General features: G+C 37.9%; 1 protein-coding gene across 3 annotated transcripts in view; it reads right to left on the reverse strand.

Annotated features, from left to right (window-relative positions):
* The window catches only part of LOC103559605 (DNA helicase MCM9), an 85,427-nt gene that overhangs the window by 18,045 nt on the left and 45,988 nt on the right, over positions 1–21,394 (reverse strand). For all 3 annotated transcript variants that reach the window (XR_011522637.1, XM_070559332.1, XM_070559333.1), the window contains exon 8: positions 11,243–11,417. Coding sequence is in view for 2 of the 3 variants with exons in the window: in XM_070559332.1 (XP_070415433.1) it covers positions 11,243–11,417 (175 nt within the window). In the remaining variant the exon portion in view is untranslated. The remainder of the gene's footprint in view (positions 1–11,242; positions 11,418–21,394) is intronic.

The raw sequence follows: 21,394 nt of genomic DNA on the forward strand, positions 1-21,394 counted from the left end.
CTCTCAATGTATCCTCCAGACACTTTGTGGATAAACAAGGAGAGCAAATAAACCCATAAAACAAACTAAAAGATAATTGAGAGTGAGAGAGAATCCTACGAAATTCAGTTTACATGTAAGTAGATAGACAAAGCGAATCTAGAGCCCAGACAGGAATGGAAAGATCAGTAGAGCCTCAGTGAAAAGGAGGAGAGAGCTGTGGGTCCCTTATGATGTTGGAATATAGACAAAGTCACCCCTGGAAGGAGAGAGTCCCACACGGACTGGGGAAATACTGAGACCCCATAAATCAAGGCAGTGACTTCTGGGGAATAGAAAGAGGGACCTGAAAGTTCCTGGGACCCCAGGCAGCAGTCTTGGGTAGGGTCCTGGAGTAGACGGAGGTGACCGACAAGGGCAGGAGTCCCTTGGAGTCCTGGTGATCAGGGGAAGGAGACAAGCAGTGGACATTAAAGATCCTATGAAACAACTGAGAAATACAAAATCAAAAGACACATCAACCATCCCCCTTAAACCTTAGAAAAAACACTATCTATTAAGTAAAATGCACTCAGCTGAGATTACTCTGAACTAAAAGCTGGTAGACCACCCAAACTTCTGACTATCACCTTACTAGAATAACTATTATTAATGATTCAGAAAAAGATAAGACACTTCAAAATGAATGGAAATAACATCCACATAAAACTACTACAAGAATGAAAATACCTGATGAAACTCCTATCCCACTTCCTCCCCCCAAAAACCCCATAAAGCGGAAGAAATCTGTATATAATATCCTCTCTTGAATTAAATATCCTTAAATATTTGCATATGTGAAAAACCACTCCAAATCAGAAATTCAAAAACTCAGAACAGAAAAGTATGAAAAAGAGGAACACGTAAATCCAGAGATGATTCAGGGAAGAAAACGGGGAGAGGGAGGGAGACAAAATAATTTCAGAAACGAACATTCAAATCTGAGGTGCCAAAGAGAGAACAGAAAGGACTGAAAGTACAATAAAGGGAGCTAAGCAGAGGAACAAAAATGCCAAAAGTATAAAAGAAAAAAAATGGTTGCTAGAGAATCTAAGCAAGGAAGACCTAACATACATGTAATTAGAATTTCTGAAAAATAAAAACAAAGAACAGAATATATAATGCAAGAAAAATTTCCAGAAAGAAAAGAAGACTTCTACATTTCAAAGGGCTCTCTAACATCTAGAAAAACTGACCAAGGATAATCAACTGAGACATAGCCTAATAAGAATATTATACTTAAAACACAAAGAAAAAAATCCTTTTGGGCCTTCAGGCAAGAAGACTAAATTACCTACAAGGCGAAGGGCATCAGAATGGCATCAGATTTGTCAACGGCAATGTACAAGGCAAGACTGAAAGAAAGTGTAAAGCTAATGCTTTATAAAACCAGCCAAGCTGTCCATCAAGCATCAAAGCGATGAAAAATAGTTTGAAACACGCACAAATTCAGTACAGTGTTTAGGAGCCCTTCCCAAGCACTTCCCAAGGAATCTGTTAGAGGATGAGCTTCATTCAACTAAGAGATGAAGGCGCCGCTCTGGCAAGAGGACTGATGGTGAGCACTGAACACACTTAACTTCAGATCTAAGACCAAAACAAAGGAAAGGATAAAAGTGGGAGAAGAGCATGTAAGCGCTATTTGTCCTGACAAAGTATACATAATACAACCACTAATAGTAAAGAGAAGGGAGAAAGGGGAAAGTAGAACAAGCCATTGATTACCACACGGGTAACAGACCAGAGTCAAACAGCATTATTTAAATCTCCCAAGTGAAGATGAAGGGGGCTGCCGGCACTATAAAAGGTATTTTTAAAGGTAAGTCCTAGAGCAGGTGTTGTGAAACTACAGGTAGCCCTCAGGTGACATCCAGCTCACCACCTGTTTTTGTAAATAGTTTCATTGGAACACAGCCACGCCCGCTCATTTACATATTGTCTATGGCTTCTTTTGTTCTGTCCTCATCACAGACACACTGATGCAATCATATTGTCTATATCGGCAGAGGTGAGTAGTTGCAATGGAGACTGTACGGCCCACAAAGCCTAAAATACTTACTCTCTGGACCTTTATAGAAAAAGTTTGCCAACCCCTAATGTATAACAAAAATGTAAACCTTCCTAAATGCCAAACACATAGAAAAAGAAACATAGTAAATTTTTAATAATGAGACAGTTGACACGAAGCATATTGGTAATACCAACAAACGTAAATGTGCTTAACTCATATATGAAATGAAAAAGATTTTCAGGTTATTTGTAAAGCAAAGTAAAATAAAATAAAACGGTGTCTATGCTGTATACAAGAGAACAAACTGAAATAAAAAGGCTAAACATAAAGGAAAGAGAAAAGATATATTAGGAAATGCAAATAATATGAAATCAGGAGCTGTGATCTTGAGAACAGGCAAGGTAAAATTCAGGCCACAAAGCATTGAGAGAAAGAGGCGCAAATGCCAACAACGCCACAGCAACCACCTTCATAAAGCAGAAACTACGAGAAATGAGAAGGGAAACCAACAGATACACAACTTTAACACACCACTCTCAGTCTAAGACACATCAAACATGCAAAAGGTAAGTAAAGATACAGAAGACCTAAACAATATTATTGATAAGGTACAGTTTATGAGTGTGTGTTTATGTGTGTGTGTGTGTTACATTCTGATTATAGAGAATATAAGTTTTCAAGCATTCACGGGCCAGTCATGAAATTGTCCTTATATTAGTCCACAAAGAAAAAACCTCATGAAGTTCCTTAAAGTAGAAATAATACAAACAAAATTCTCTGACCACAACGCAATAAAACTAGAAATTAGTAACCATGTCAAAAAACAAATAAATAAAAAAGGTCCTTCTACCTGATGATTTTGGGGGCCAGACTGGTGGCGTAGCAGTTAAGTTTGTGCACTCGGCTTCAGTGGCCCAGGGTTTGCAGGTTTGGATCCCAGGCACGGACCTACACACCGCTCATTAAGCCATGTTGTGGCAGGTGTGCCACATATAAAATAGAGGAAGATGGCTATGGTTGTTAGCTCAGGGCAATCTTTCTCAGTGAAAAGATGATTAGCAGCACATGTCAGCTCAGGGCTAATCTTCCTCAAAAAAAAAAACTAGTCTTTAAAACAACTCTTGGGAGAAAGGAGATGTACAAACCAAAATTGCAGAATTTCTAAAAAATATATGAAGAAATGATAATGAGAACACTACATATAATAATTATGGGATAACACTGAAGTAGTGTCAAAGAGCATATACACTATGCTATGTTTTGCCTAAGAAAGAGGGGAGATGCATACACGTGTACACACACACACCCCACCCCCTCTGTGTGTTTCTGCTTATTTTTGCAAAAAAAGAAACATAGGAAGGATAAATCAGAAACCAATGAAAAAGGTATCTGTAAGGGATAGGAGGCAACAGAAGGGAAGGAGTAGAGATACGAGTGTGATTTCTTTGGTGTATCTTTTTACATAGTTATGACTTTTGAAACGTTTTACAAATTCAGAAAATAAAATTAAATCAAAAAGATTGAAAAAAGCAAACTCTAAAACTGAACACAAATGTAAGTTTAAAAACTTTTTTCCTAACCGTATACCAAATCAATAATAAGACCACAAAAAGAAAATAATTAGTTCAAATAACCTTTTGGAGTTTAGGTCAGCACTCTGACCATATATAACCTGAGTGGAATATATTCTAAACATAAAAAGAACTGCAAAGGAGGCTTGAATACTACTCAGTTTTTTTTGTGGTTGTTGTTACTAGCAATGCTGTGGGTCTCATAATTTTGAAATTATTCTGGAGACTCAAATGAGTTCAGAAACACAAGGAGTCCTGTGAATACCTTCATATACATGTGAAATAAAATACTTTTGGACAGTCATAAGTATCTTCTCACCCTGGCCTAAGAGGATATGGACTAGAAAACACAGTCTTAAAAAAAGTACATAAATAGTTGCATAACAATGTGAATGTACTTAACACTATTGAACCGTATGCTTAAAAACGGTTAAGACGGTAAGTTTCATGTTATGTTCATTTCACCATATGGCAAGCACTGAGCCAGGACATTGACATATATCAGTTCTAAGTTGAGAACCTCCCTGGAAGAAGGATATTGTTATCTTCATTACACAGATGAGTGAACTGAGGCTCCGAGATGACAATTATCTCACACAAGATCAGAAAGTAGTAACAGAGGCTAGAAGTGATTCTGGGTCTCTCTGACCCCAAAGCTTATTCTCTTCCCATCATAACCACACTGACTTTTCAACAATTTAGCAGTTTACAATTAACTGTACTAACTGTTAATGGATATTAACAATTTAGTTTTGCTTTATTTTATTTTTACACTAGTAAATGTACATTTAATTAATTTTTTTTTATTGAGGTAGCAGTGGTTTATAATGGAAATAGAACAAAGAATCTTAAAATTTATATGGAACAACAGACTGAATAGCTAAAGCAATCCTGAGGGAAAAAAAGCTGTAGTAATCAAAACAGCATGCTTTATTTTAAAAGAAGGAATATTCACTGCTTTTGATATTATTGGATATTTGCTGTTACTAATTAGTGATGGTCTCAGTTGTAAGTAATTTTACCGAGATTTCACAAAGAAGAAAATAATTTCGGAGGAAAAGTGTTTGGTCTCTTGGACAGCAACATGCCCTTCCTGCGGGTTCTTGTTTCAGGCCACATCCTGGGTGTGGAAAACACGGAGCTAACCACTCAAGGTAGAAGAGATTCAAATCCAAGTTGTATGCCTGCTGTTTATAAATAAAATTAAAATTTTTGAAGTGTGTAAGAAATGTGAAGTTTGGCTGAAATACATTTTCAGCCCAGCATGCATTAGAAACGTTATGTTCAGAAGCAAAAGCACCTACGACTAGATGCTTATCAGCATGTGGTGGCCTTGTCACCCTCGGAATAGGCTGGAAGTCGACTGTTAACGTAAGTTCAGAGACCACAGAGACCAAGCTCTGTCGTTACAAGGTACTTAAAAAACATCTTCACAAAATTGACCAAGAAACCCTTTCAAGATGGAGAAATAAAAGGAGCAAATCACTGGATAACATTACATAATAATACAGTTATGCAATGTTTAGGAACTGTGTCTTTAAAAATGCATGATAAAAATAAATGGTATAAATGTCTTTATGAATCCAGAAATAGTTATCTTGGGGAGGGGGAAAAATCGGAATGCCACTAACATCCACACCTTACAGTCAATGGACAAGACCTAGTTTAATGATAATACCTAGAGGGGCACAAAGATCCTATAATTCCTGGAATGCAGTAAATTACAGTATTTTTTTAAATGAAATATATATGCTAAAATGTTTTGCAAAGTAAAAACTCTTACATAAATATAAAGGAGCTGGAAGGCTAATATACTGGTTGTGATCCATGCCACAGTTCAAAGAAACATCAAACCCTGGATAGCGGCCAAGACAAATGAGAAATATTTGAAAAATTTTATCTTGAAAAGATAATTATACAAATGTCTACCATAATAATAACCATGATATCAATGCCTGCTATGGTGCAATGGTCTAAAAAGCAAGCCCTTGAGAAAAGTCCATTAAATCAAAGCATTCAAAGTGCTTCTCAGGCAAAACTCCTTTCCATACATATTATACATTTGATGAATGGTTTAAATGAGAAACAATGAAAAACTGACTGTTACTATGAGAAGCAAAATAAAGTTCAAATCTCTGGTCTCCTAGCACTACTTTCTCCTTTCTCAATAGACAAAAAATCCAATCTGAAAATTATTCTTTAAAATTATTTCCTTTGGAAGATGTCACTCCAATTTAAAAAAGGGTTTCACTGACAATAAACGTATCCTCTCCCCAGGCACTGTGACCCTTTCCAGCCCCTTCCCATCTATCCTTAGCTGGTGTCTTACTAGGTAAGTCCACCACCAGGGGCAAAGCTTGGGCTGTGAACCTGTACCTGTTTAGACATTGTTACCAGTCAGGGAGGAGATAAGTACAGAAAGAGTTAAGTGTTTACAAACTTCAATAGCAATTTGACAGAATAATTTCATGTCTTTTGCACCTAAAAATAAAGTATATGGGTTTATCAATTTTTTTAATTAAGGATTATTGTGGTATAATTTATGTACAGTAAAATTTAACATTTTTAGGTGCCCCTCTGCAGTCAATTCCCTCCCCTGACCCCAAACCCCTGGCAACCACTGATCTGATTTCTCTGCTTATAATTTTGCCTTTTTTAGAATTTCATGTAAATGGAATCATAAACTATGTAGTCTTTTGTGCCTGGTATCTTTCATTTCACATAGTGCTTTGAAGATTCAGTCGTGTTGTTGCATGTATCAATAGTTTGTTCCTTTATATTGCTAGTAGTATTCCATTGCATGAACGTATCAAAATGTATTTATCCACTCACCAGTTGATGGATTTCTGGGTTGCTTTCAACTTGGGTGATTATGAATAGAGTTGCTATAAGCATTTATGTAGAGGTCATTTTTTGTAAATGGATATCCAAGTGTTCTACCACCATTTTTTGAAACGAGTATCCTTTCTCCATTGAATTACCTTGGCACCATTCTGAAAAATCCATTAACTTTCTATCTGTGGGTCTATTTCTGGACCTGTATTCTCTTCCATTGACCTATATCTATCCTTACACCAATGCTACACTGTCTCGATTACTGTAGCTTTATAGTAAATTATGAAGTAAATTAAGTCTTCTAAATTTTTCTTTTTCAAAGTCATCTTGGCTTTTCTATTTCCTGTGCTTTTCTATATAAAATTTAAAATCAGCTTGTCAATTTCTGCCAAAAAGTCTGTTGGGCTGTTGATTGGAATTGCACTGATTCTATAGATCACTTTGGAGAGAAGTTACATCTTAATATTAAGTCTTCTGATCAATGAAACTTGGTAGCTCTCCATTTATTTAGGTCCTTTAGTTTCATCAATATTTTGCAATTTTTATCATAAAATCTAGAACATTTTGCTAGATTTATCCCCAAATATTTTATGTGTTTGGATACTATTATAAGCGATATATTTTACTTCAATGTCAGCTGTTCACTGCTAGCAAGCAGAAATACAATTGGTGTTAATACAGTGACCTTGTATCCTACGACTTCTTAGTTTACTAGCTTATTAGCTCTAACACCTTTTCAGTGATTCTGAGATTTTCTATGTAGACGATCATGTAGACAGTTTTAACTTCTTCCTTCTCAAACTGAATGTTTTTTCTTTCTTTCTCTTGCCTTACTAAACTGATCAGGACTTCCTGTACAACACTGATTAGAAGTGGTAAGCCTGGACATCCCTGACTTGCTCCCAATCTTAAATGGAAACTATTCGATCTTTCACCATTAAACAGAAGATGTTTCTTGTGCATTTTTCACAGATGCCATTTAAACAGGCGGAAGGACTTCTCTTCTGGTTTGCCGAGAATTTTTACCATTAATGGGTGTTTATCTTTGTCTGATAATTTTCCCGCATCTATTGGGATATGTTTTTTCTTTTTATTCTGTTAACATTGTGAATTACAATGATTGATTTCAAATGTTACACCAACTTTGTATTCCTGGGATGAGCCCCACTTGGTTATAATGTATATCCTTTTAATATACTGCTGGATTTAACTCACTAAATTATTGTTAAGAATTTTCGTGTCTCTGTTCATGGGGGATGTCAGTCCGTAGTTTTACTTTCCTGTGATATCTTGCTCAGGTTTTGGCGTCTCCAAGGAATATTTTCCCTTCCTTTTATTTTTAACTTACCTGTGTGTTTAATTTAGTCAGTTTCTTGAGGGCAGCATTTAGCTGGGTCTTGCTTTTGTATCTAGTCTTACAATTTCTTTTAATTGTTTACATGGTTTATTATTAATATAATTATTGATATGCTTGAATTTAAATCTCTCATTTTGCCAATTGCATTCTATTTGTCCTGTCTATTCTTTGCTCCCTTTTCTCCTTTTCCTGCCTTCTTTTAGATTTTTTTTAATGATTCCATTTTATCTCTATAACTGGCTTTTTAATCGGGCCACTTTTACTTTCTAGTAGTTGTTTCAGAGTTTATTAACTTATCATAGTCAACCGTCAAATATTACACCCCCTCATGTAGAGTGTAAGGCCATCACAGGCGATCCAGGTATTAGCAGTGGTTCACCTTTAGCCTCAGTGCCCCACTTCAAATTCTTTCAGTGTCGAGCTGCCCCTTGTGCCTAGTGTGGGGTTGTAGCGCGGGGCTGGAAGATGATTCTCAGCATTTCTGTTCTGCTTCAGCAGTCACTCACACCTGCACCACAGAGGGGCTCTCTTTCACACTCCTGCGCCTCTCCCAGTGGCAGTGCTGTTGCCTGCTATTCAGTGGCTTATTTGGGGGCCAGGTTGGTTCTTGGTCTCCTGGTCTTAGGCAGGGTCTGTGTGCCCACTCTTGGAGGGACGGGCTGGAGAGTCGTAAGCCTTTCTATCCCTCCCACTTGTGTCAGCTAGACCCTGCCAGGTATCTGTGGTGGTTCTCACGTGGGAGGGGTTTTTCTGTCCCTTTCCAGTGGTACAGACCTCTGCTTTGTGATGGCTCAGGGTCCTGGACCTAAGGGCATTTCTCACCCTCCCTTGGGGGGAAGACGGCTTTTGCTAATACCCTTCTCCTTCTCCGGATGCAGCACTCTGCCTGGCTCCTGCAGAGGGAAGGAAGATTCCTCGACCTTCTCCTGACGCAGAAGGGCGTGTTTGCCTCTACCCATCCCCCAGAGACCCTGGGGATGAGAGCACTATTGCCCTGTCCCCAGGGATTTAAGGCTTCTGCTTCAGAGGAGAACTGTGTCTGGGGAGGCAGCAGTGTTTCTCACCTGTTCCCCAGCAGCAATCACTTCTCAGGCCTACGTGAGAGATGCGGGCAGGGGAGGGTCTCTCCAGTCTTTTGCCCTGCCCAACTTCTCTTGTGACAACCTGGTGGAGGTCCGTGGAGAAGGGTTTGCAAGTGAGAACTCCCCTGGTGTGGAGCTCCCAGTTATTCTAAATTGATATGTGAGCCCACACTTGGACTTCAGGGAATTTAAAAAAATTTCGTTCTTTCTTCTGATTTGCTTCTATGGCAGCCATGTCTTCCTCTCATCTCTGTCAAAGGTGAACAGTTTGTGTGCCTCATCTCTCCTTGCAAGGGCTTGTCACACTTTGGAATTAAGTTCCCTTGATTTTCCTGTAAACTTAGCTCTCTGATAAGTTTAAGGAAAGTTATGATTTTTGTGAGCAATCTGGATTTTTCTTGTTAGGATGGGAGTGACATGCTCTTACAGCTTTCTACCTCCCAAGTAGAAGACAAACATAGGCTTATGTTTTGTATGTCTTTGCTTTTTAATTTCATTTTTTAAATAATTCTTATTATATTTTATAAAAATATTGATCTGTGACAGATTGGAAAAAAGCATTGTAAAGTAGTTATAGTTCTGACAAGACTGTCTAACCTGCGGGTGCCACAAGAACATTTCTTTTGGAACTTACGGCTACTTGCGGATAGCACAAAAGGTTCACACTGATTCACACTTAGCAGAGGGTAAGGCAGTAGGGGTGGTTAATAAAATATTTTCACTTCCAAAGGTTTATTAGTAGCCATGTATGATATAGTGCAGCTGACTTTCTCCCTTTCTTAAAGAGATTCACAGCATTTGTCCCAATTCTCCCTGATGTAAGGGTTAATTATTTAGGAATCTTTCAAAATGTCCCAGATTTCCTCTGGAAAAGGCTTATCAAAAGAAACCACAGATTTTACCAACCAGCAAAGGTGCTAACTAAATGGAGACATAATGAGAAGAGAAAGCAGCCTTGAAGCCACTTAGCAAACTATATCTCTAATTTTCCCTGATAAAGAGTTTAGAAGCAATAGTTATTTTAAAGTATGTTTCCGCATTAACACTCTTATTATGGACTTACCACTTTGTTGCTCTTTTGTCTATCTTTCTCAACAAAACAGTGAACACCTAAGGATGGTGTTGTATTCATCTCTGTACTTCTCAGTGTTTAGCACAGTGCCTGCCATATAGCAGCTTGGAATGAACATATATCGAATGAATACACACTGAATGAAACGAATAGACTGCACAATGGTTCTGCCTAGTATTTTCTTAGTATGTTTTTCCTCTGGGCTATATCTTGCTCTTACCTCCCTCTGCCTTCCTTTTTGGTGAGTGTGTATCAATAGATCTCACGTAATCTATATGCACCAGTGTCTGCCTGGCTCCTAAGTACCCGCTACTGTTTGAAGACTCTGCTAGCAGCCCTACCTACCTGATCAGCTGGCCTTGCACCTGTACAGAATCAGGGCTGAGACAGTTCGGCTCTGTCCGTTGTTTGGATGACCTGGCTGGCCTGGTGGTCAGCCTGTGCAGCCAGATAACTTCCCATATCCATCTCAGGGCCTGGGGTGAATGATTTCTATCTGAACCTGCCTATTTTTCCTCTTTATTGATCATGCGTACAGGGACTCATATACCTCAATCCCTGAGCCTCTTTGAGTCACAAAAGTACTTCATCTTATGCTATTATATGTTTTTTAAGTTTTCACATGCTGTGATCACCCTTCCATTATGATATATAAGGAGAATGCCAACGAAAGCAGAAATTATGTTTTTCCGTTTTGAATCTTTAAAAATTCCTAACATAGTATTATGCCTAGAGTAGACACACAATTACTGATCGAGACAATGAGCTGAACCCTGTATTGAAAGCCCTTCATAAGTCCCTTCCATGAATTAAGTCAACTGACATCTATACATTAATTTTCCTAACCACTCATTTCTATTTTCTCACATACCTCCATGGGAAAACTAATGTATGTCTCAAAGGGTGAAAATTTAATACCTAAGAGGACCAAACATACTTCGCAGTTCAATAAGGTTTACATTTTTCCATAATCATATACTAACTAATCTTACTAGTCCCACATATTTTATTTTTTTTAATTTTTTAATTTTTTAATTTTTTTTTTTAAAGATTTTTTTTTCCTTTTTCTCCCCAAAGCCCCCCAGTACATAGTTGTATATTCTTCGTTGTGGGTCCTTCTAGTTGTGGCATTTGGGATGCTGCCTCAGCGTGGTCTGATGAGCAGTGCCATGTCTGCGCCCAGGATTCGAACCAACGAGAAACACTGGGCTGCCTGCAGCGGAGCGCGCGAACTTAACCATTCGGCCATGGGGCCAGTCCCGAGTCCCATATATTTTAAAGAAGAGAAACTCTTACCCAGCCTTAGCAACACTTATGGTTTGTTGCTCCATTGCTTCATGGATACTGGTTCTGTCATGCTCTTTGAGGCTATTAAACTCATCAATACAGCAAAGGCCTGCATCTGCGAGGACTAATGCCCCAGCCTCCAAATTCCATTCTCCGGAGTCTTTTACAGCAGTCACTGTCAGACCTAAGGAAACAAGTGAGCTATGTCAGCGTTTATTTTCAAAAGCATGTCTTATACCTATGAAGGGAAATAAACACCTCTATTTTAAAGGGAAGGACACAGAGTCAGGGTTTTATTTCTAGTCTACAAAGAACGGATAGCATCAGGACAACTACTTCAGGTATCCAGTCACTGGAAGGTCAGGAGATCCTCTGTTCCAAAAATCGAATATGTGTTACAGAGCATTTTGTGGCAATCAGAATTTCCCAAATTTTCTGTCTCTCCTTGGTAGGTTACCTTCACTGAGTGGTCTACACTTTTAGAAGAAGCAAACAGATCTTCAGAGATCTTATGAGAAGTGCTTCTGTACTATATGCTATTTACAGAGAAGGGGCCAAAGACAGAGAAAAGTGATACTATAATCCAGTGATGAAAATGAAAATTTTGCTCCCCATCACAGTGTGAGGGAGAGGAATTCCTTCATATTTCTTATCTGGTTTTGATTCATCCTTTATACCAGTCAATAGCGCAGTGTGATCAAAAGCAAAGGCTCTAGAGTCACCTAGACTTGGATTTGAATCCTGGATCTGTCACTCTGGCAGCCATATTGTAGGCAAGTTTCCTAATATACCCAGGTCTCAGTTTAATCACCTATAAAAGGGGATAACAATGGAAAATATTTCATAGATTCTTGGATATTCAAATAGAATATAAATAAAGCTCTTTAAAAGGTATATGACACATAATGATTATTTATATTGTTGATAAAAATTGATAAACCTCTGGCTAGACTGATCAAGGGAAAAAAAAGAGGAGACACAAGTTACAAATATCAGAAATGAAAAAGGGGACATTACTACAGACCTATAGACATTGAACTAATAATACAGAAATACAATGAACAACTCTATGTCCTAAGTTTGATAACTTAGACAAAATGGTCAAATTCTTTGAAATATGTAAATTGCCAAAGTTTATCTAAATAGGCATAGATAACCTGCACAATCCTATATCTACTTTGAAAATTGACTCTATAGTTAAAAACCTTTCAACACAGAAATTTACAGGTTGGGATGACTTCATGGTGAATTCTACCAAACATTTATTGAACAAATAATACAATTCTAGACAAAATTTTCAAAAATATAGGAAAACAAGGAACACTTCCCAACTCATTTAATGAAGCCAGCATTATGATACTAAAAAGCAGATAAAGATATATTAAAAGAAAACTACAGATCATAAACACAGTTGCAAAAAATAAAAGCAAATCAAACAATACATAAAATGATAACAACATAACTAAGTGGGGTTTAATTTGAAATATAAGGCTAATTGAACATTCAAAACTTAATCAATACAATTCACTATATCAACAAACGAAGGAAGAAAAAGCAAATGACCAACTCAATAGATACAGAAAAAACATTTGACAAAACTCAACAATCATTCATGATAAAAACAACTCTCAGAAAACTAGTAATAGAAGGAACTTCTTCAATCTGATAAAGGATATTTATAAAAATCCTACAGTAAATATACTTAATGACAAAAGACTGAATGTTTACCCCCATTGCCACCCTCACCCCCAAGATCAGAATAAGGCAAGGAGAGCTGCTCTCACTACTCTTATTCAAAATCATCCTGGAGATTCTAGCTAATGGAATAAGGCAAAAAAAAAAAAAAAAAAAAAAAAAGAACAACATACAGATTGAAAAGGAAAAACCAAAATTCTTTATATTTTCAGACAATATGATTATGTAGGAAATTCCAAATAATTTACAGAAAAAGTTACCAGACACAACTAATTAGCAAGTGTAGCAATACTGCACGATACAAGTCAATATGCAAAAATCAATCATATTTCTATATATTAGAAAAAACAACTACAAATTGCAATTTAAAAACAATACATTTATAATAGCACCCCAAAATATGAAATACTTGCATATAAAGATTAAAGATGTGAAAGATCTGTATGCAAAAACTACAAAACATTGATGAAGGAAATCAAAGATGACCTAATCAAATTGAGAGATATTCTATGTTCATGGAATGAACTGAAAAACTCAATATTTTTAAGATGTTTCCCCAAACTACTCTATAATTCTCCCAAAACTGTTCTACAGATCCAATGCAATTCCAAACAGAATCCTAGCAGGATTTGTCTTTTTATAGAAATTGACAGGGTGATTCTAACATTTATATGCAGAAGAGGGCCGGCCCAGTGGCACAGTGCTTAAGTTTGCAAGTTCCACTTTGGCAGCCTGGGGTTCGTGGGTTCAGACCCTGGGCACAGACCTACACACTGCTTATCAAGCCACGCTGTGGCAGCATCCCACATACAAAATAGAGGAAAATTGGGACAGATTTTAGCTTAGGGACAATCTTCCTCACAAAAAAATAATAATAATCTATGTGCAGAAGCAAAGAAAATAGAAGAGTCAAACCAAAAAACAAAGTAGGAGGTCTCACATGACCCGATTTCCAGATTTACAACAATGCCACAGTAATCAATTCAGTGTGGTATGGGAGAAAGGACATAGACAGAACAATGGAATAGAACAGAGTCCAAAAACAGGCTCACACATATATGGTCAAGTAAATTTTGATAAAAATGCAAAAGCAATTCAATGGAGAAAGGATAATCTATTCCATAAATGGTGCTGGAATAACTGGATATCCTTATATCCAGAAAAAAAATCAATCTTGATTCATATCTCGCATCTGATACAAAAATTGACTCATAATGAATTAAAGACCTAAATGAAAAATGTAAAACCTATAGAAGAAAACATAGGAGAAAAAGCTATGTAAGTTCTTCTGGTTTCTGGTCCAGCATTTAAGGAGCTTGGAAGTTGCTGCTCTATCCTAACAACAAGTAAAAACCTGAACAAACTGAAAAATCAACAATACTTCTAAGATCTATCAGAGAAATGAGGTCACAGAACAAACCACTGCCCTCAACATTCGAAAGACAGAAAAGGCAGAGAAGCACAACTTACCAGAGCAGAAACCTTCATGGGAACCAGTACTGGGATAGGAAAACCTGAACTGTAATTGACAAACTGCTGGAGACTCTGAAACTCTGAAAATTAAAAACTCCACAGGAACCCAGCCACAGGAGGGTCCCCACACTTTTGTGAGTTTTACTTCCAGGAGCTCTACTAGGTTCTCACATTGAATATAAACAATTTTTCTCTGACAATGTAAGAAGAGAGATGGAAAGTTTAAGGAAGAATTAAAAAGAAATTCTAGAGACCAAAAACACTGAGAAAGAAATGAATGCCTTTTATGGGCTTATTAGTAGACTGGACATGGCTGAGGAAAGAATGTTTGAGAGCAAGAACAGTCAATAGAAACTTCCAAAACTGAAAAGCAAAGGAAAAAAAGGATGGAAAATAACAGAATAGAATATGTATCCAAGAACTATGGAAGAACCAGAAAAGGTGTAACTACATGTAATGTATGTAATGAGAATACCAGAAGAAGAAAGAGAGAAGGAACAGAGCAATATTTGAAACAATAATGACTGGGCAATTTCCTAAATTAATGTGAGACAACAAACCACAGATCCAGAAAACTCAGAGAACACAGAGAAGGAAAAATGCTAAAAAAACTACACCTAGACATATCATATTTAAACTTCAGAAAATCAAAGATAAAGAAAAAATCCTGAAAGAAGCCAGAGGAATAAAATACCCTACCTATAGGGGAGCAAAGATAAGAATCATATCCAACTTGCCCCAGAATATTTAAATGCAATCTTAAAAATACGTTAATGCAGGGCCGGCCCAGGGGCCGAGTGGTTAAGTTCATGTGCTCTGCTTCGGTGGCCCAGGTTTTTGCCAGTTTGGATCCTGGGTGCGGACATGGCACCACTCATCAGGCCATGCTGGGGCGGCGTCTGGCATGCCGCAACTAGAAGGACCTACACCTAAAAATACACAACTATGTACAAGGGGGCTTTGGGAAGAAAAACAAAAAATAAAAAAATCTTTAAAAAAAATACGTTAATGCAAGAATAGCATTCACAAGTGAAGATATAATCATTCTAGGTTCTGCACTGGTTAGATAACTTACAGAGCAGGAGTCAGCAAACTGTAATCTGTGGGCAAAATCTGGCCTGGCCACCTGTTTTATAAAAACAGTTTTTTTGGAACACAGTCATGCTCATCATTTACATATTGTCTATGGCTGTTTTCACACTACAATGGTAGAGTTAAGTAGTTGTGACAGACACTGAATGGCCCTCAATGACTGAAATATTTATATCTGGCCCTTTACAGAAAAAGGCTGCTGACTCCTGATCTACAGTATTAATGTATACTACAAGATATCAAATTTTAAAAGAAATACTAATTTAAAAAAAGAGTAAACAGGTAGTGAAGAACATGGACATAATGCCATTTAAAGGAGAGTTTATAGAATGGGGTATGATTAGCCTGAAGGAAAGATTTGGAGAAGAGAAAGTAATTTTTATGTATTTAGAGAACTATCCTATGGAAGAGGAATCAGACCAATTTGGGGCAGCTCCAAAAGAAATAACTGAGACCAACATGTAGAATTTTACAAGGAACTGATGAATACCTTGAGGTGCTTAAAAAGCAATGGGCTACCTTAAAAAGTAGTGAACTTTTCATCAAAGTAACTAGTTGAGCAAAAGTGGAATGTCTATTTGAAGAGAGAGTGTAAAAAACATTCATGCCATGAACAGGTCACTGGACAAAAGAGAAATTCGAAAACACTGAGATGAAAGAAGAGGCACATACCACAACTTACAGGAGGCAGCTAAAGCAGTGCTTAGAGAGGAACATAGCAATAAATGCCTACATCAAAAAAGAAGAAATATGTCAAATCAGTAATCTATGCTTCCACCTTAAAACACTGGGAAAAAAGGGAGAGCAAATTAAACTCAGCTCAAGCAGAAGGAAGGAAGGAAACATTAGAGCAGAAATTATTGAAATAGAGAATATAAAAACAATAGAGAAAACAAATGAAATCAAACATGGACAAACTTTTAGCTAGACTGACCAAGCCAAAGAGAGAGAAGAATCAAATTACTAGAATCAGGAATCAAAGATGAGGCATTATTATTGACTTTATAGAAATTAACAGGATTATAAGAGAACACAAAGAATAACTGTATGTCAACTAATCACATAACTTAGATGAAACTGATAAATTTCTAAAGACAATATCAAAACTGAATCAAGGAGAAGAAAACCTGAACAGACCTATAAGAAGTAAAGCGATTGAATCAGTAATTTAAAATCTAGCCACAAAGAAAAACACACACACACATAGCTTCACTGGTGAATTCTACCAAACATTAAAGAATCAAATACCAATTCTTCAAAACTCTTCGTTAGAGGTAGAAGAGGAGGGAACACTTTCTAACTCATTCTATGAGAAGAGTATTACCCACATTCTAAAAATCAGACAAAGACATCACAAGAATACTAAAGACTAGTATGTCTTATGACTACAGATACAAAAATCTTCAATATATTAATAAACCAAACCCTGGTAGTTCTTCACAAGGAGTTACCATACGACCCAGCAACTCCACTCTTAAGCATATACCCAGAGAAATGAAAATATATGTCCCCCACAAAAAGTTGTACACAAATGTTCACAGCAGCATAGCTGTTATTAAAAAAAAAATCACTGTGTAATCATATCGGGGGTACTCGGAGATGGATTCTTTGTATGCTGGATTCAAGGCCTTAGCAGGCACAAATTGTACCAACCTAAAATCTAACAATGAATTACCTATTAGTGCATTTGTGAAACTTTTCCCCTTCCACTCCTTTCTAGTTTTTGACCTTTTCTAAATGACCCTGCATATAAGGCGTCCAATCTCATGAAGCTTACTTGCCTAGCTTCTGTCAAGCGTGACTCCATCTAATGTCATTTATCTCTACAGTAACCAACTAAAAAAGGTGCTACGCTTAGCAGTGGTTTTGTGCAAGCAGTGGTCTAGGCTAGAGATGTTTTAAAGATTTGAGTTCTCTCTCTACCTATCACCACGTTTCTCCTGGTATCAGGAAAAGGAGAGAGCCTCTAATGAATGGGAGCAGTGGAGGGTCAGAGAGAAAAAGACGGAATGAAAACATGAAGGAGGGGCTGGCCCCACAGCCCAGTGGTTAAGTTTGTGCACTCTGCTTTGGCAGCCCAGGGTTTAGATCCTGGGTGCGGACCTAGCACCGCTCATCAAGCCATGCTGAGGCGGCGTCCCACACAGCAGAACTAGAAGGACCTACAACTGGAATATACAACTATGTACTGGGGGGCTTTGGGGAGAAGAAGAAGAACAACAAAACCCCCAAAAAAACCACGAAGGGAGATGGACTACAAGTGGAGACCGAGTTCAAGAGGAAAGGAGTTTAGAAGGAGCTTCATTTACAATAGGACTAAGAACACGTGGTACAAAACTAGATACAAGAAACAGAAAATAATTATTAAGCATTTCCATTCATATTCTTCTGGTGAGAAACAACATAATGACATTAATGTCAACAAATTGTCAACAACAAATGTAATTATGGTGCTTCAGAAAGCTGACTGATATCAGTGATAGCTCTCCAGAGGGTGTTTCACAGGATACCAGCCACGGATAAGAGATCAGACACAGCTTGTATCTTCAACAAATGTGTAACCTAATGGTGGGCAGCAACAAACAAAACAGTGAAACTGTTATTAATGAGGTAGAGCATAGAATGGAGGAGGAGGACACATTTCATGTAACAAATATGGTAACCTTATAAAAAGTAGAAGGATGCATGCCATGATGTGTAGTGTCTTCCTCCCCCACCTCCCAGTCATCTCTTCCGCAACAAGAAACTTGACATCTGTAGTGCCTCGATGGGGCTTTGCCTTGGCTGGGGCCTCCTCTAACTCCCAGTATAAACCTGGGCCAACCTCATCCATGGGGCTTTGTTCCTCAAGAGCTCATTATCAAGGCATTACTGCAGTGTCTGTCAGCCTACGGGTTCTTCCAAGAAATGATACCTATTGCTTTTCTACACACCAAGTCCACTATAACTATTATCTGACATAGTGAAGAGAAAGTAGAGAAGCACTAAGTCAGCAAATAAAGGAGTGGGTTTCTGAGCACCAGGGTCCTCATTTGTCATAAGGGGAAGATAAAACCTCTCACCTCTCACCATGTTGCAAAACTCAAAAATAGGTTATGTAAAAGTTCTTTACCAATAGTAAAGAAAACATCATAGTATATATATATATATATACACACACACACACACCATATATATATGCATATATAAATACACACACACACACACACACACACAGAGTCTTTATTGTGGTACCATATTTTGCCTCCCACATAACTTTAATCATAACTAGTTAAAGCTGCATCTAACACTTTCTATTCTGTATCATACTAACTTGATTACAGAGTTTTCTTTCCTACTAGACCATAAGGTTGCTGAGGATAATATCTATGTATGTTTGTCTTGGAATATTCCACAGAGCCTAGCACAATAATTTCACATAATAAATGCTTTTTCTCTACATATAATGAGTTATTACTAAAATCATTACTATAGGATTATTCCTTTTAGAAATGTCTGTAAACTCCAGCATATCTCTACATTCTACATTGATACAGAAAATCTTACTCAAAACTATCATTAAATTTCGACATCCTATAACTAATAATAGGGAGCCCTTTAACAAAAAATCATATTACAACAAGCCTTAAGTGAGAATTTTTTTAAAGATGATGAAAATAATGCAAATGATTCTTCAAAAAGAATTCAACACAGTGATAATGTACCTACAGCAGGTGGAATCCAGGATTGAACAGAGGCAAGAGGTTGACACTGCCATTCCTATGAAAACTTCTGCAGCAGGCAGGGCCTGGGACTCGATTTAATTCTTAGTTCTAACACATTTTAATTCAGTGTATTTTAATTTAGTCCAATTTAACTCTAGTACACTTTAATTCACTCTTTCATCATGTTTTGTGTGTGACCTCAAATTAACTTCAACTGCAAGATTCTTAGAAGTCCTCTGTAGAGGAGCTTTGGGGATCACAGAAGCAAGCTGCGTCTCGTCTCTTCAGAGACTAAGATGTGCGCCCAACAGTGGGTACTTCCTCTGAAGAACAGCTACAGGACACTGGCAGAGCTCCATGACCACCTCATTTCACACCACAGAAAGCACTCAATAAATATCCGATAATGGATTAAATAAACTTAGATTACCAAATAAGCTTAATTCTGAGGGAAAACAATTACAGCTGTATTAGTTTGCTAGGGCTGCCGTAACAAAACACCAGACTAGGGGGCTTAAACAACAGAAACGTCTTTTCTCTCGGTTTGTGGGGGCTAGAAGTACAAGATCAAGGTGTCAGCAGGGTGGGTTTCTTTTGAGGTTTCGCTCCTTGGCTTGCAAATGGCTGCCTTCTTGCTGTGTCCTCACATGGTCTTTCCTCTGTGCATGTGTGCCCTTGGTGTCTCTTCGTATGTCCAAATTTCCTCCTCATGTTAGGATACCAGCTAGATTATGTTAGGGCCCACCCTAAGGGGCTCATTTCAATTTAACCACTTCTTTAATGGCCCTGTCACCCAATACAGTCACATTCTGAGGTACTGAGGGTTAGTGCTCCAACATATGCATGGGGGGCGGCTACAATTCAGCCCATTAACAATAGCTAACTAGGTTCATGTATCTTTGTCCCAGGCACTAATTTAGGCTTTGCTCATCTTAGAGCCAAACAACCTCTTTCAGCTGTCCTTCTCCTCAGTAATCTGAACAGAGAGAAGCCTTTTGGGACCACTCTCCATGTAGCCCTCTAAGCATCATGTGGGCCCCCCGGGCACTCAATACATGAAGACAGTCATGGTGACCTATCTGTTGCAATATGGTTAGCTGTTTGAGTCACCAAAAAGTTGTTCAACAACAGACCCTACAGATTGCCTCTGAAACCAGAACGATGCTTTTACAATTTTCTCCCCCTATAGCCTGCTGGTTAATTCAGAAACATGCCAGGGCACATCTTGGAACCCCTTTGGTCTTTCCTGTAAAGTAGTGTCAGTGGTGAGGAAACTACTGGAGAGAGCGCTCAAAGGCTCTTCAATATTCTCAAGGAGCAGTAACTAAAGAACTAGGAGAGGCAATATGACAGGCCTGGAGCCAATTCTTGTACTTTCCAGCGAAATATTAGGGAGGGTTTTTCTCCTCTTAAATACTGTTGCATATGACAGTTAAACAAAAGATGTCAAAGAAAATAAGCCAAACTGGTGGTATCTAGGTAGATCTTCTCTGTTCTTGATGCCTCATATTTACCAGAAGTGAGTTTTAGGTAAGACGCACCTTATTACGACACACCTATGGTCAGAATGCAAAGCGCACTTCATTTTACCAAGCTTATACTGCCATTTTTATAAAGCAAGAGAATTAGCATCTCCTCTTAAGAGTGCCTGCAATAATCAGAGAACTGCATAAATCATTCTCAAGGGAGTCATGTTTTAATCTTTAAATGGTCATTTATCTTATATATTCAGTGTGTCTTACAGCATACAGCAATTTACACTTCCTCTTAGCTAGTGTTAGGACCAGCACTAATAAGAGTGAACAGAGAACACAGTTTACCGGTGATAGTAATCTGTGTCTATCACCACAATATGACTCCTGTACTCTAATGCATGCAAACAACAGGGCTTGAGGAAACCTTTCCTGGTAGGTTCTACTGACTGTTCAATCCACTGACAATAAAATGGAACCTCCACTCCAAGTAGTTTTCCTAAATGCGGGGAGGCCTGGTATTAGCTGTCCCATATGAACTTTCAAAAGACCATCAGATGAAAAAGTTACATCAAAAGCAACCTACTTAAGTACGAACAATGCCCAAAGAATGCCAACTCAAAATTCTGGGCACCATACTCAGAGAAAACTCTTCCAGCACAGATGATGCTTAAGAAGTATTTTCTCTCTGAAATTAGTTAGCCAAGTTGTGGTTCCTTTCACAA

The sequence above is a fragment of the Equus przewalskii genome, chromosome 9, assembly GCF_037783145.1.
Source record: "Equus przewalskii isolate Varuska chromosome 9, EquPr2, whole genome shotgun sequence".
NCBI lineage: Eukaryota > Metazoa > Chordata > Mammalia > Perissodactyla > Equidae > Equus > Equus przewalskii.